The sequence below is a fragment of the Pongo abelii genome, chromosome 8, assembly GCF_028885655.2.
Source record: "Pongo abelii isolate AG06213 chromosome 8, NHGRI_mPonAbe1-v2.0_pri, whole genome shotgun sequence".
Taxonomy (NCBI): Eukaryota; Metazoa; Chordata; class Mammalia; order Primates; family Hominidae; genus Pongo; species Pongo abelii.
The window spans coordinates 129,873,288-129,889,091 of NC_071993.2; the positions used below are offsets into that span (position 1 = coordinate 129,873,288).

Here is a 15,804-nt window from a genome sequence, read left to right on the forward strand (position 1 = left end):
GATGATTTTTACTGCAAAGTAAACCTCAATGAAAAGACACAGCTGGCCTTCTTCCACTCATGTTTGTGTCCTGCTCTCTTTGTCAATACACAGATGCATCTTCAACCTCAGCAGAAGCGGACATGCCCTCTGGTAATGTTTTCTGCCTGCAACTTTTTCCCTTTCTCTGTGGCAAATCAACATATATAGGTACTGGCTATTCTGTCTATGGTATGAGCCTCAGTGTAAACAAAAACCCCAGCGTCCTTTTCACAGAAACTGAGGTTCATGTTCTCTTCATCCGTAGACACAGAAGTGGCCCCTGCACCAGGGCACACCTTCTGCTTGCTGTACTGGTCTTGATCAGATGTGCTCACAGGAGGCCAGGGCTGAGGGTTCACTCCTCTCCTGCTTGACCTCTGTGTGTTATGCACTGGTCTTGATCAGATGTGCCCATGGGAGGCCAGGACTGGGGGTCCACACCTCTCCTGCTTGGCCTGTGTGTGTCATTCTCTGGTCTTGATCAGATGTGCCCACGGGAGGCCAGGGCTGGGGGTCCACACCTCTCCTGCTTGGCCTGTGTGTATCATGCACTGGTCTTGATCAGATGTGCTCACGGGAGACCAGGACTGGGGGTCCACACCTCTCCTGCTTGGCCATGTGTGTCATGTTTCAGGTGATGCCTTGACCCAGCAAGCACACCTGAACACACACATGAAAAAACTGGGTTGTGATAGTGTTAGTTCTATCCATCTGCCTTTCTGTTTTCCACCATGTAGTTGGTCAAACTAAAACATTCCTCTGCATTTGCAGATACGACTCCCACTGCAGCTGAAGCCCCTTCTTCACCAGGTATGCTCTCTGCTCCTTGCAACAGCCCTTGTGAGTGGCTTTCTGAGAATGCTCAGCCCAGCAAGAGTTTACACACCCAGAATAAACACTTCTGTTTCCCCAGGGGAGGTCAGGGGAGAAGAGAGGAGAAGTCAGGGGAGGCCACTCAACTCCCCAGAGGATTCCAGGCCACTCCCCTATCACTAGTCATGAAACTGCACGCAGTGAAGATGGACGCTGGGAACAGGATAAATAGGATAAAATAGCTTAAAATCTCAAGTCTAGAGTAGGGATTCCCAAATGCTCATATGTGTGTGAGCCTCATGTGGAACTTGTGAAATGCAAATTCAGTGGCTCCGGGTGGAGCTTTTCTAACAGGCTCCCAGGTGATGCCACTGCTGCCGGTCATGGACCCAGTTGGGGGAGTAAGGTGCTGAACCACCACTCTCGTTTTGGAGGAAAATGAGGCCCAAAGAAGGGAAAGATTTGCCTAAAGTCACAGAGCTAGGGTGAGGCAGAGCCAGGTGTCCTGACTCCTATTCAAAGTCCTTTCTGCTCTCATGCTCTGCTGATGAATCCATCTGTGTGATTCTCTCAAATCCCTATGACATTGACGTCTTCAGTAACAAGGCTCTGCTGCTTTCTTCTATTTTATTTATTTTGTTTTTTTCCCCAAGTCCTGGGTACTTTGAAGACATATGGGGGTAAAATTCAATGAAACCAAAATTCAGCACTTTCTTTTCACTTATGTTTAAGTATGGCCTGCCTGCCTACTTGCCTGCCTGCCTTCCCTCCCTCCCTCCCTCCTTCCTTCCTTCCTTCCTTCTCTCCTTCCATCCTTCCCTCCTTTCTTCCCTCCTTCCTTCCTTTTACTTCCTTTCTTTCTTCCTCTCTCCTTTGCTTTCCTCCTACCTCCATCCCTCATTTCCTCACTTCCTTGCTTCCCACCCACACCATGACTCCACCTTTGTCAGAAGATTCCTCTGCTTGTAATTCTCACTGGCTCTTGACATCACATGAGGCAACCGTTTCTCTGTGGATCTGGTTGATAGTAACTGGGTCAGAAGATTCCTCTGCTTGTAATTCTCACTGGCTCTTGACATCACATGAGGCAACCGTTTCTCTGTGGATCTGGTTGATAGTAACCGGGTTGCTTTGGTCACAGATTAGGTGACACTCAGAGGGTTTTACTTCCTTTGTGAAGGCATGACAGTGAAATCACTTCCTGTTTGCTCGGGAAGGGCCACCTTGGAGTGGGAGAAAAAGGTGTGGTGGCCATTAAACCCTTACCTTCCTTCCCCTTCATCCCTAATTAACCACATGGAGCCCGGGTGAATGCGACTCCCACACGTTATGCTCCTGAAAGGCAAAGTGCTTAGAATACATGCTTTGGAGCCTCACGGGCTTGAATTGTGGATAACCTGAGTATGTTATAAAACCCCTGAGTCTCCATTTCCTCATCTCTAAAATAATGACGATACTTAACTAAAATAGTTGTCGTGAGGACCAGAGATGCAAATTATCTGACACATTGTAGACGTTCAAAATAAGAATTGTCAATCTCCCTCGCAAAATGCCAACCTTTCATACTCCAGTTCATGCCTGAATGTGTAAATCCACAAGATCAATGCACAGGGTGCATTTCTACTGCATATCACTTATGAAATAGGCTCGTTTTCATACACTTAGAGTCTACAGTGTAAAATTTCAATGAAGCCAAATTTTAATGCTTTCTCTTCAAGAGAATGGTTTTTTTTTTTTGTTTTTTTTGGCAGCCACAGATCTAATTTCAACCATCACCTGGGAACGATCTTATGCCTGTTGCTAGATTAATGCTTCATTTTATTATTTACACTACTATATTATTTCATAAAATCCATTGTTAATTTTTCTATCAGGCTTTCCTCTGTATATGTTACTATGGAATTACCTCTCTCAGATATGAACTTTCTCTTATCTAAAAATGTTTCGGAGGAAACTAACTTGATTTTCTTGGCTTCATTTTCAGCCCCTATAAAAATGTTTTCTACAAAATATTTTTTTAATTCTTCCTTTCAAAATTCAGTATATTTATAAAGCTTTTTTTTCTGACCATTGAATACATTATTTTATAGCTGGAGAATAAACAGGATACAGCACTGCTTATTACCTTTATTTATTATTTATTTATTTATTTATTTATTTATTTATTTATTTATTTATTTTTGAGATAGGATCTTTCTCTGTTGCCAAGGCTGGAGTGCGGTGGTGCAGTCACTGCAGCCTTGACCTCTTGTGCTCAAGTGATCCTCCCACCTCAGCCTCCCAAGTAGCTAGGAACACAGGTGTGCACCACCCTGCAGCTAATTTTTTTAACTTTTTAAAATACATACTGGACTGCACCATATTGCCCAGGCTGGTCTTGAGCTCCTGGATGCAAGTGGTTCTCCCACCTCAACTTCCCAAAGTGCTGGGATTACAGGTGTGAGCGCAGGCACTTGGCCATTTAATACATTTTGATGGCAAAAACAGTAAAACTTAAAGGATAATATTTCTGCACCCAAACTAAAGTAGGAACTTAAACAATGTATTGGTATCTGAAATTACAGAAAATGTTTGGTTCTTTTTCAGGTTTGAATATAAATATGAATACACATTTTTAAAGTTTTTTTTTCTTATTTACAGTTAAAATTTCAGTTGATGAAAAGATGGTCCCTGTACTTGGTAATTTTTGTTTGTCTCTAAACAAACACTAAAATGATCATAACTCTATTAATACTGTTAGGATCATATTTATTTTTCATTTAACTTCCTTATTCTTTACAGGAAAACTTTATGAGCTTGTAGGTGTGTATGTGCAGACACAGGTGTGTGTGGATACGCATGCACTTTGTGGATTGAAATCCCAAAATTCACTTTCCAAAACCTTACCCAGAAGATATTTACCCTTATTCATAATTCAAACAAGCATGGTTATCTTGCTTCCAATATTATAGCAATAAATAAGATGAGGAGAGTAACCAACCTAGACCAGCATACTACAGTCACAGAGAAGCAGAAGCCCGTGGTGTTTAACATTCACTAAGCATCTTCTATGTGTCAGAGCAGAAAATTGAAAGATGCGGTCACCACAAACCAATATAAAGGCAAATCATTCTACACATGTCTGTGGGCATGATACCACCAACAGAATATAGATTTTATTTTTTATTCTTTTTATTTTTCAAATCAACCTTTTTGAAGTATAATTTCTGTACAATAAACTGCATGCATCTGTGAGTTTTGTCTAACATACACAACTGTGTAGCCACTACCACCATCAAGATAGAGAGCATTTCCATCATCCCAGGAAGTTCCCTCATGCCCTTTCTCAGTAAATCTCTCCCACCTTCCCCAGGCAAACACTGATCTGCCTTCCATCACTATAGACTAGGTTTGTTTTTCTAGAATGTCATATAAATGGAATCAAATAGCACGTGCTGTCATATTTCTAACTTCCTTTTCACTTCAAATGTTTTTGAGATTCATAAAGGAACAAACGTGTTGGTCATTTGTGACTTTTTTTTTTTTTACTGCGCAGTATTATTCCACCGTGTGCCTACACTGTGATTTACCCCTTCTCCTGCAGATGGGCACCGGGATGATTTCTGGATTTGGGCTGTTGTGGAGGCTTCTGCTATGTCCAAATCTTTCTGTGGACATGCACATTCGTTCATCTTGAGTAAATACCAAATGGAAGCGCTGGGTTGTACAATACGGTTTTTAGAGCGAACATATGAGCTCTTCGCCATCAAGAGTAAAAGTAATTTCATCGGATACATGTTTGATAAGTCAAGGCAGTGCCTCATTTTAGAACAACTGTCTCCTAAAGATTTGGAAGTGTTTTGGTTTTGTGTTTTGCCTGTTTGCTTTGTTTTCTTTGGGTTTTTATATTTTTGCTTGAAGACTAAGTTCTTAGTTACCTGGAAAACTAGGCTTGCCCACAAGGACCATTCCTTGAGGGCTTCAGATAATTAAGGCTTTACTGTATGAGAGAAAGTATGTGTGTGTGTGTGTGTGTGTGTGTGTGTGTGTTAGAGGACAACAAAGCCAGAAACAGTTCGTATTGCAAATAGCAAGTGGCACCCTGCGATCCTGTCCAGGATAGAAACCTGACCTTGAGTTTCTTCTCACCTGATCGCTTCTCTCACCATGCAGAGCCTCCCCTGCGCCTGGCGGGCGGGCGGAGCCGCTGTGAAGGCCGGGTAGAGCTGCGGCACCAGGGCGTGTGGGGCACGGTGTGCGACGACCACTGGAACATCAGGAACGCCCGCGTGGTGTGCCGCCTCCTGGGTTGCGGCCGTGCTCTGGGTGCCCCGGGCCGCGGCCGCTTTGGCCAGGGCACCGGGCCCATCCTGTTGGACGACGTGCGCTGCTCCGGCAACGAGGACGCATTGGAGCGCTGCACCCACTCGGGCTGGGCCCGGCACAACTGCCAGCACCGCGAGGACGCGGGCGTGGTGTGCGCAGGTACCGCGTCCTCTGCCCACCCTGCCTTTCCTCTCCTCACATTCCTGGGGTCCAAATTCACCATCCTGGGGATATCAGGTGCGGCCAGGGTCCCAGATCCTATGCTACCGAGGGCATGTTGGTTAGGTACCCTTGGTGGTAAACGTTTTAATCATCCAGGCTTAGGGGCGCATTCATCACTTTTGTCCAATTCCAGTTCAGCGCAGTATTAGTTCTGAAATACAGTTAAACGATGATGGGGTCAAAGGAAGGAGTGGCGGTGTAACAAAATGACTAAGGCCGTCGAACTTGCTGCTGTTTGTCTACGATTTGTCCAGTCCCTCTTTCCATCTCGGAGGAGGGCTTCAAGAGCATAGTCCTGGGTAAACACTCCTCCTCACCTGGCCCTAACCCTCAGAACTCAGAAAGACACCCCAGGGTGTCCCTGGCTTCTCTGATGTCCCTTTCATCCAAGATTTGGCCTATACCTTTCCTGGAATGTATTTTATCACCCAACATCTGTCTGGGCGTTCTGACTTCAAGAGGTTGACTACCTTCTGTATGGAGCAGTGCTTCTTTATATGTGTCCTAAACTTACCCTAAACGTCAAGGAGTTATGGAATTCTAAGATTTGAAACACAAGTCTGAGCTCACCTTGTCTATTCCATTTTTAGTTTTTTACGGGTAAATCAAAGGAACTGTTGCCATTGCTTTTGCCTTTGTAGATGTTGCCTTGTTTTACATAGACATGGGACCCAAATAGAAAAGCTGTCAGAGGCCCCTGAAGGCAGACATGAATCACACACAGCCAAGGAGTATGAATGTGTGCTAGGGTCATGGGGCCCTCACCTTCCAGATCCTTATTTTGGTTATGTCAGTTCCTGGTTCCAGCTATTCCTGATGCTGTCAGGGGACCGATTCTAAATGACAATCCATTTTCCATTCTCGGATTGTATACCAAGTGGGTCTTTTGGACATTCACTAAGGGGTTAAGTGAACTTAGCTGGCCATGCTTCCTGGGCTGGGTGTTGGCTCTGGGATACTGTCCTGCCTTGCTTCTGAGCTGGAGAAGACTTTGATATCTGCAAATTACATCTTTCCCAGCTTGAGGCTCCAAGCATGTCATGTACTTGGGAAATGACACAAATCAGTGTTCATACACAGGATAGCGTTATAACCTTAGAAGCCATGTGTCTACTATTTTCTTGCTCCAATAAATCTTGAAATTGATGATATATGTATTCTCAACTCCAGTTCACACATGCCAGGCTACAGCTCCATCAGGGGGCCCTGGGCCCTCCTTTCCTTTGCATGCTCTGGAAAATTCTCATGCCACTGTACCCCAGCTTTAGTAGTGAAATCAAATGAGCCCATTCCCCTACACTTCATGTCTACTACCAGCTACATTATCCTCTTGCAGTGTTCTAACACAGTTGACATTTGTTTTCATCCTTCTCTCACCAGGTCTGGCTGACTCTCTTGTACCTAAGGACAATGGTAAAGTCTTCCCTCTAGGGTCTGAAGCTAAGGATGCTAATGGGGGAGCTAAGAGAACAGCCAAGCAGGGGAGAAAGAACAGGCTGTGAGGGGGACCCGCTTCTGTGTTTACGCTGAGATCTCTGGATTTCCACTCACTCGCTGGGTTTTAGGAGGTTGGGAAAAAGCCCCTTTGCACCCAGGCTCCCTTTCTCCAACTTACCTCCATACAAAGACCCAGATAGATCGTGTTCAGGCACAGAGTTCTCAACGTGAGAAATGAGCCATGCATGGAATGTGGGCTATGGGTCGGATTCCCCATGGGTGTGGCGTGACCTCAAAGCCTTCTTGGAAAAGGGTTGGTATAAGTAAAATTAATGAAAGTCGAGTCAAGGGTGGGATGTGAGGAGAGCTGAGCCAGCCCCAGCTTAGGGTGTTGTTCATGGTAGTTTAATGAAGTAAAGATATACGCGCACCCGGGACCTACATGACCAGTGAACCAGTTTCTCTTTGTGAGGATTTCTTCATCTTCCCCTCCTGCAGCCCAGCTATCCTGCTTGCCTCACCTCTTCCAAGCCGTCATTGACTGAGGCTATCTCTGGAGGCTGGGCTACTCCTCCTGGGACATCCACTTAAATGATGAGCTATGTCGCCCCAAAGTCATGGGACGCTACCTGATCTTCAACATTCCCTATGGCCACTGTGGCACTATCCAGCAGGTAGGACACTTCCCAGGTGGTGCTACCCTTCTGTGGATGAGGCCCGGGTGAAAAGTTTGGGAAATTCAACCACCTATTAAAAATCTGTGTAAGGACAGAGGGAAAGTACAAACCATAACTTCATTTCTGAGTTTGGTAAGACAGAGAGCAGCTCATTAGTTTGTCTGAAACTTTCCTTCCTTTGGGGAATTTGGGATACACAATAACAAGTATTGAGTGCTGATGGGCTGATGGATGTGTGGATGGATGGATGGATGGATGGTATATTCTTTTCACTCCGGAGGCAATGTATTTTCCACACATGCCTCTTGATTGAGCATTGGTGCACACCTACCATGTGCAAGCTATGGTGACAGGCATGTGGAAAGACAGATTGTCCACTTGCCCATCTGACTGCTGGGTTTCTAAGCAGGTAACTGCATTCCATGATCAAGAAAGCAAACCTTTAGGACATTTATAAATCATGACATACATATGTTTATTTAATTTTCCTTGACCACTGGTTTATTTCACAAAACAATGATATTGAAGTTAAGGAAACAAGTACACCAGAGATACAGGGAGAGTGTATAACCACAGAATATTTTTTTTCTCAGTATTTAAACAGGATAACCTGTTCCCAAGCAAGATCCCCATACTGCTCCTCTATTCTTTTACATCCCCTGATTAGACACAAACATGAGGCCAGGAAACCCTTGGCATTGTTGGAGGTTGAATTCATTCAGATTTTATCTATTTCATTGTACAGATCATAGTCATTCTTATCCTTTTTGCTTTGACAATTCTACTTTTTAACCTCAGAAGTTTCTGCCCCAGGATCCATGCCCCCTGTATCTGAGAAGTGGGCACCCCCAGGGAAGCTTCTGGGCCATCAGAAAAGACCCTGCAAATGTTCTCTTTCGCCTGGCTGGCTCAGCTTCCCCTGAAAACCCCATGAGCTGAGGAGGGTGCTGGGGTAGCAGTCAGCAGGGTCAGGGAGCACTGATAAGGAAAACACTGCTGCACAGAGGTCCATGTCTGCTTTCAGAGTCAGTGGATGGGTCACCTTCTAGGTGCTGGGGACACAGCAGCCACAAGACTGACAGAGCCCCTGCTCCATGGCCCTTACATTCATGAAAAGGGGGACAGGATCAGATCAAACACCCAAACCGGGGTCCTTTTTATACCAAAAGAGGTTACGAAGACAGTAAAACAAGGGAGGGGTAGAAGAGCCATTTGGGGTGGAAGGGAAGCTGTGTTGAATAGGTTGGTGTCTGGGAAGCTGAGCCTGCCCTGGGGTGGGGCAGCCAGGCAGAGGATGTGGGGATCAGCCAGGGCTGAGGTCCCAAGGCAGCCGCAGCCTTGGGGCTTTCAGGAAGAGGCTGGAGGCCAGAAAGCCCAAGATCAGAGTGGAAGGAGGGCAGGACCATGTGGGTGAGGAGTTTGACTTTTATTCTAAGTTAGAGAGTCTCAAGGAGGGTAATGTCACCCTTATGGGCGGCAGGGGAAATAGATATTGGTTCTTAGAGGCAAAAATTATAATATCTTTCTTTCTAGCTCAAGCACAGATACACATCTGGTATATAAACAGTATACTTGTATTACAACTCATAGTCAGGGTTTGAGAGAGGCCAGGATGAGTAAGATGTCTACAAAGGCTCCTTAGTGGGGCCATGGTGGAAGAAAATTGACAAACGTTGGCCTAAGCTGACAGGGCAGTTCTTGGAGGTCCCAAGCAGAATGTCACAGGATCTGAGTCCCACAAGCTGAGGCTTCTTTGAGCAAAGGTTCCCGGGCAGGCTGAGCCTCTAGGCATCTACACAGGGCATGAGAGGCAGGGACCCTTGCCTGTTGGCCCCAGCACAACCTTGCCTCCTGCAAGTCATGTTGGATTTGAAGGCTGGGAGTGAAGTTCAGCAGGGCCAGGCCCACAGCTCACATGGAGCCAGTACTGGTCTGGAGTCAAGGGCAAGGAAGAGACCAAAGAGAGGACAAGAGCTCTGGGGGCGAGGGTGGGGTTGGCCTTTGGGAGCCTGCAGGAATGGAGCTTGTGGAGGAATTCAGCAGAAGGGGAGCTCAGAGCAGCTGGACCTGCCACCCTAGTTCACAGCTAGCACAACAGCTTAGTCCTCACAGGATGGAAGGGACAGTCCAGACTTGCCCACTGGGGGCTCCCTGCGTGCACCCCACATGTCATGTCACCCCTTTGTGGTGTTAAGTACCACAGAGGTCTGGCCCTGGGAGGTCCTCCCTCCTGCAGGTCAGCAAGCTGGTGCCAAGTGGGGTGGGAAGGAGAGGTCTCAGCTCATGGAGGCAGGTGCTTGTCAGGGAGCCAAGAGTGCTGCCCACAACTCTTCTCTCATCCTCACAGGAGTACCTCGGCTCCCTCAGCTACTCCAACTCCATCAGAGGCCAGACACAGGGCCACCCTGGCCGAGTCATTGTGCGGCACAAGGTGCCCAAGCTGAAGTTCACCTGTAGGGTGGACGGCCCATCCACAGTTGAAATCATTCATGGGGATGATGCCCCAACGGAGGGTGCTGGCTACACTGTGTCCATATCCTTCCTCCAGTCCCCTGAGTCCCAGCATGTGGGAGGCATGGCGTCCTACTATGACAGCCAGAGGAAAGAGGTCTTCCTCCAAGCCACCCTCCACAGCCCCAATCCCAACCTGATGCTGTTCATGGATACCTGTGTGGCTTCTCCTGATCCCCATGATTTTACAACCATCAAGTATGATTTGATCCGGCAGGGGTAAGGAAGATGGAAGGCCCTCTGGGGTGGACTGTTATATTCATCTGGCATGCCTTAGGGAATCTGTGGCTTCTCAAGTGGTATTCCTACATCAGAACTTTGTGCAGAGTCCTCACTGTGTCTCAGAGGCACAGTGGGGGCCCTCACCATCCTCTGATCACAAGTGGGGACAAATAGTTATAGGCAGGCAGTTATAGACACCTTCCCTTAACTCCCCACAGTCCTGGGGAGTCCTTGCTGCCCTGGGCTCTGCTGCCTCACTTCACCCTTTCACATCCATGCCTCCTTCCCCTCCAGCCCCTTCCAGCCATATGACTTCACTGGACTCCCCATTCACGGTGCAGGCCCTCGGGGCACTGGCCTACACTGATGAACTAATAGGTTATCCCAAGCTAAGATCTTAGTTATACTTGTAAGACTTATTCTGGCTCTTTCAGTTAACCAAAAGATTTGCCAAGTTAGAACTTTGGCCAATTGTTTGCCTTTATAGCTCTCTTGTCCCCTGACAGAGGCAAAGTGCTTATAGATGGGCAGTTGGCAACAAGTTTGAAAACAACAAAAATCCATCACTTACTACTCAATGGCAGCTTTAGAGTGGTGAGGACCACGACACCCTGAAGTCCATGGAGAGCACTGTGGTACCCGTTTCCAAAAGCCAGGGGAGGGACAGGACGCAGCACCTTCCATAGGCAGTGTGAGCCATGGTGTCAGAGGTGCACAGAGGTGGCACTAAACTGCGTTGGGCCACCGAGTGAGAAAGCTCTTCCCTTTCAACCCCACTTATAAATATATCAGGCAAGAGGCTCGGTTTGGTGCCAGAATTTAACAACAGACACTTTTTTCTTCTGCTTTCTTCAGGCTTAATTTGTGCTTCTTCCTCTAGTTTTCAAAGCTTAGACTATAGATTTTAGATATTTCTTTCCTAAAATATGTATTTTATAAATTTCCCTCTAAGCACTGCTTTAGCTGCATTCCACAAATTTTTGGTAACTTGTATATTCATTATCACTTAGTTCAAAATATTTTTTAATTTCTCTTTTGAGATTTATTTGACCCATGGGTTACTTAGAAATGTGTCGTTTAATTTCCAAACATTTGGGAATTTTCCAGAAATTGTTCTTATTCAATTTTGAGTTTAATTCCACGATTCTGATAATGTATTTTGTGTGATTTTTGTTCTTTTAAATTTGTTAGGGTGTCTTTTATGGCCCAGAATGTGGTCTGTCCTGATGGATATTCCATGTGGGCTCGAGAAGAATGTGTGTTCTGCTGTTGCTGGATGGAGGGCTCTATAAATGTCAGTTTGATCTAGTAGATTGGGAGTGCTGTTGAGGTCATCTGCATCCTCATTGATTTTCTTCCTGCTGGATCTGTCAACTACTGTTGGAGGAGTTTTGAAGTATCCGGCTATTATAGTGGATTTGTTGATTTTCTTTGCAGTTCTATCTAAAACTGTGTTACATGCTTACACAAGAAAAATTACTGTGTCTTCTTGGAGGACTGATCACTTTCTTTTCATCTAATACTGCTCTTGCTTCCTGTGTAATTATCATCACCCTGGCTCTGAAGTTTATTTTCTTCTGAAATTGATACAGCTACTCCACCTTTCTTTTGATTAGTATTTGCATGGCATATCTTTCTTCATCTCTTTACTTTTAACTTATCTGTGTCTTTATATTTAAAGTGGGTTTCTTGTAGACAATACATAGTTGGGACTTGTTTTTTAATCTACTCTGCCTCTAAATTGCTATACTTAGACCATTTATATTTAAAGTGATTCTTGATATCATTGGATTAAAATCTACCATCTCAGTAACTGTTTTCTATTAGTTGTATTTGTTCCTTGTTTCTCTCCTCACACTCCTTTTGCTGCCTTCTCCAGTTTTAATTGAGCATTTTTATGACACATTTTATCTCTTCTGAATGCATCATTTCTTTTCTTAATTTTTTTTGGTGGTTTCCCTGGGGTTTACTGGTGTACATTTTTAAATAATCCAAGTTTGCCTTCAAATAAAACCACCAACACTTTTCATCTCTCTTTGCACAAAACAGAGTAGGCCTTTTGAAGGTAAGAGTTCTAACTAGAATTTAATTACTTTTTTTTTTGGTTTTATTGTGTTTATTTTCTAGTTCCTTTCTGTTTATGTCCAGGAATAGTGGTTTTTCCACTCACAGTACTGTTAAAAAGTTTCTTTATGAAAGAAAGAGTGGGTAATGGGAAGAACTCTATTTGCAAATCAGAGATCTGGGTCCATGCCTGATTATCTGGGTTGCAGTAAACTCATATCATGCTTTAAGTTACTCTTTTTGTCCTGGGGTTTTTCTCCCCATCAGGTGCATCAAAGACAATACCTACGTCAACCTCCATCCCCACCAGAAGAACATGGCTCAGTTCAAGTTCAATGCCTTCAGCTTTCTTGACAGCTATGATGTGGTATATCTGCAGTGTAAGGTTGCAGTGTGCAAGGTGGGGGACTATGCCTCTCTCTGCTCCCAGGGCTGTGCAGGACAGAGTAGGAGAGGTGCAGGCCCCACGGAGGCCAGGGAAAAGCAGACTGAGCATTTCCAAATGGTGGGGCCACTGGAGATCCACAAAGTCACTGCTCAGAGGAGGACTCTTGAGTGATTTCTGCAATTTTCATGTGAATCTGTAGAAAGCAAAGTCGATTTCTCTTCAGTAATGTTTGACCAATCAGAAGCTATCCGCATAGAGACAGGTCAAAGAAACAGCCAGAGGGGATTGCTTCTCTGAGGTTTGTTACTAAATAAATCTTCTCTGATTACTAAACTTCTAAGGCAATTACTCTTTTTGCTGCCACAAATGCTACATTTTCTAATTCTTATCCTAAAGTGTACAAAATGTTACAAAGAGCAAGGTTATCTCTCCATACCGCATTGTCAACTTAAAGATTGTCTTTTTAAGTTGATTGTTTAATCATCAGATGCTATTAAGTGGATCTCTGTTTTTATCCCCTGATGGTACGAGGATTTATTTTCAGCTCTTGCCAAGAGTCTTAGGAAAAATAAACTAAGTGTCTGTCACTCATTTTTTTTTTAACTCCACTCATTTTTTTAAACTACTCATTTTTTTAAACTCTAACTGGTTGCTTGAATCAAGCATGTCATTCACTCATCACAACAAGCTTTGATCATTTTGTTTTGATGGGAATAAATTGGACCTAGGCTTTGTTGGGTTTGGGTTATAGCTTGCAAAGGAAAGGCTGAAATGCAATCACAGGAACCACGTATCTGCTGTCTGAGCTGCTGATGCAGGGCAGGCGAGCCCCAAAGTGGAGCTTAGCCTGCGAGTATTCTTGGCTTTGCCCATGAAAGAATTCAAGAGCAAGCTAGAGGCAGAAGAAAACAGCTTTATCAAAGAGGCAATGTTACAGCTCCAGCGGTGTTACAGCTCCATGACTGCTCCTGCAGAGCAGGGCTACTCTGTAGGCAAAAAGTAGCAGCTCAGGGCAGTTTTGCAGTCATATTAATATTAATACTCACTTTTAATTGCATGCAGATTAAGGGTTGGTTTATGCAGAAATTTCTAGGCAAGGGGTAGTAACTTTTGAATCAGTGGGTCATTGACATGGAAAAGGGCAGTAACTCCCAGGTGCTGCCGTGGCAACAGTAAATTGACATGGCACACTGGAGGGCATGTCTGATTGCAAGCTGCTTCCACCCCAGCCCTGTTTTAGTTAGTCCTCAATTTGGTCTGGTGCCCGAGCTCCACCTCTAGAGTTGAATCCCGCCTCCTACTTCACTACCAGATGTTCATGTGGCTATGTTCTAGGTCTGTTTCCCAAATCCTCAAAGCATTTGGGGAACCTGAAAAGTACACATAAAACCTGAAAAGCAAACAAGGAAAGATTAGCTTATTCCTGCATCCTCCCAGAGAAGGAGAGCAGCATCCACTCTCATCTCACTTTCTACCTTAACAGAAAGAGACCTGTGCTAGACTCACTATCCTTGAAGGTGTCTTTAAAGAAACAGACTTGAACATAGTCAGATTTTTATTTTTGCTTGTCAATAAATATTCAGTAGCAATATTTAAAAGATGGGTCCCCATCTCCAAGGACTAGTTCCCCTCTTTGTCAATAAATGATATGCACAGGATGAGACTACAATATTGTCAAGTCCCCATGGAGGAGGGCAGTTTTGGGTACAGCCTAGGAGCTAACCCTGAGGTCCTCAAGGTTAAAAATCTGACAAATGACCCAAGGAGTGGTGTAGCCTGTGAACCGAACATCTGTTTCATTACAAATTTTCCCTTCATCAACAACTGTCTTGGTAAAATATACTGGTATTTATTTTAATGAAGTTCCCTGCTTATACATAGAAATTGATGAAATGTGATTACTGGCCAGTTTGGTGAAAATGATATCTTTAAATCAGAGTTAATTATTTGTCCCTGAGTAGCTCCAATGTGACTTCCCCTCCCTCATCCAGAGTGATGTCAGAGAAGGCAAAGCGGGTACTGGGATGCTCATCACCTCCAGGTAGTAATGAAACCCTCACCTGCAGCCCTCATGTCAGATGCAGACCAGGTGGTGAGCCTAGACTTCCATTTTTACCCCTACTTGGAAGCGATGAGGCACCCTTTTATTCTATCCTGGTTAGAGGAGGCCCAGTGGAGAGCCAGGACTTTCACCCCAACCCAGCAGTAATGAGGTGACCCCACCCGTGTTGGGAAAGCAGAGGTAGCCCGGATTCCACCCCGCCCTGCCCCTCTAGTTTTCATGTGCCTGGTATTCCACTGCCCATCCCTTCGTTTCTAGCCTCTCCGAAACACTTTGTTAAGTAAGTCTTTTGAATACAATGTACAGTTACTTTATAAAATATTCTGAAAATCCATCCCTTTTAGAAGTTGAGTACAATGACCACTCTAGGGTGACACCCAGATGTCCCCTCAGAGAAAGTCACTCATACTCCAGGCTGCTGGGTGTGTTGGCGGCTGGCGGCTTTCAGTGCCACCACTCGCCAGGAATTTACCGCACCTCAAGGCTGTTTTCTAATCCAAGTTCACAGCCCCTCCACCCTCAGGCAGCCCTCAGTCAATGACTGATCCACAGAAGCATAGAAAGGTCTGAGCACCTTGCCTCAGTGGGGCGTCTCTGAAGAGCAGAGCGGCCCCAGGACACCCTGGGGCAGTGGCTGGACCCTGTTGCTGCAGCTGCTTCTTTGTGCACCAACTCCCCTGCCTGGTTCTGCTTCCCTCCTAGGACACAGGGGCTGATCCCAAGCACGCCCCTGAGGAAGCCTCCTGTACACCAGCCTCTGTGTCAGAGTCTGTTTCCCAGGAACCCAACCTATGCCAGGTGTGGCCCAAGCATATTAGAAGCAGATTCTAGAAAGGGATTTTGGAGCTGGCAGTGAGAACTTCTCACTGATGGTAAGTGGAACATGGATGGCTCCTGACTACAAACACATTCTCTTTTTTAATCCTCACTACAGCACCAGGGGGGTGGTAGCTGCTACCAACCCATTTTAAATTATGGAGACCAAGGCTGAAGGTGACCTAGCTCACTCATGTAACCCACCAGGTAAGTGAGAAGAACTAGAACCCAGGCCACCCACTCCAGACCTAGGAACTTTTATCACT

At 45.3% G+C, this 15,804-nt stretch overlaps 1 protein-coding gene across 1 annotated transcript; it reads left to right on the top strand.

The window, feature by feature from the left end:
- The first annotated feature begins 122 nt into the window (after positions 1-122).
- On the top strand, positions 123-12,990 carry LOC129048494 (scavenger receptor cysteine-rich domain-containing group B protein). The gene is made up of 7 exons (XM_054523503.2): positions 123-132; positions 4,418-4,591; positions 4,987-5,298; positions 6,742-6,774; positions 7,297-7,472; positions 9,823-10,205; positions 12,540-12,990. Exons 1-5 carry the CDS (start codon positions 123-125, stop codon positions 7,341-7,343), a joined length of 576 nt encoding a protein of 191 aa, XP_054379478.2. The 3' UTR covers positions 7,344-7,472; positions 9,823-10,205; positions 12,540-12,990.
- The last annotated feature ends 2,814 nt before the right edge of the window (positions 12,991-15,804 follow it).

Coding starts and splice junctions, on each gene's coding strand:
- LOC129048494 (XM_054523503.2), top strand. Junction 4,592..4,986: donor CTTCGCCATCAAGAGTAAAA/GTAATTTCATCG, acceptor CTCACCATGCAG/AGCCTCCCCTGCGCCTGGCG. Junction 5,299..6,741: donor CGCGGGCGTGGTGTGCGCAG/GTACCGCGTCCT, acceptor TTCTCTCACCAG/GTCTGGCTGACTCTCTTGTA.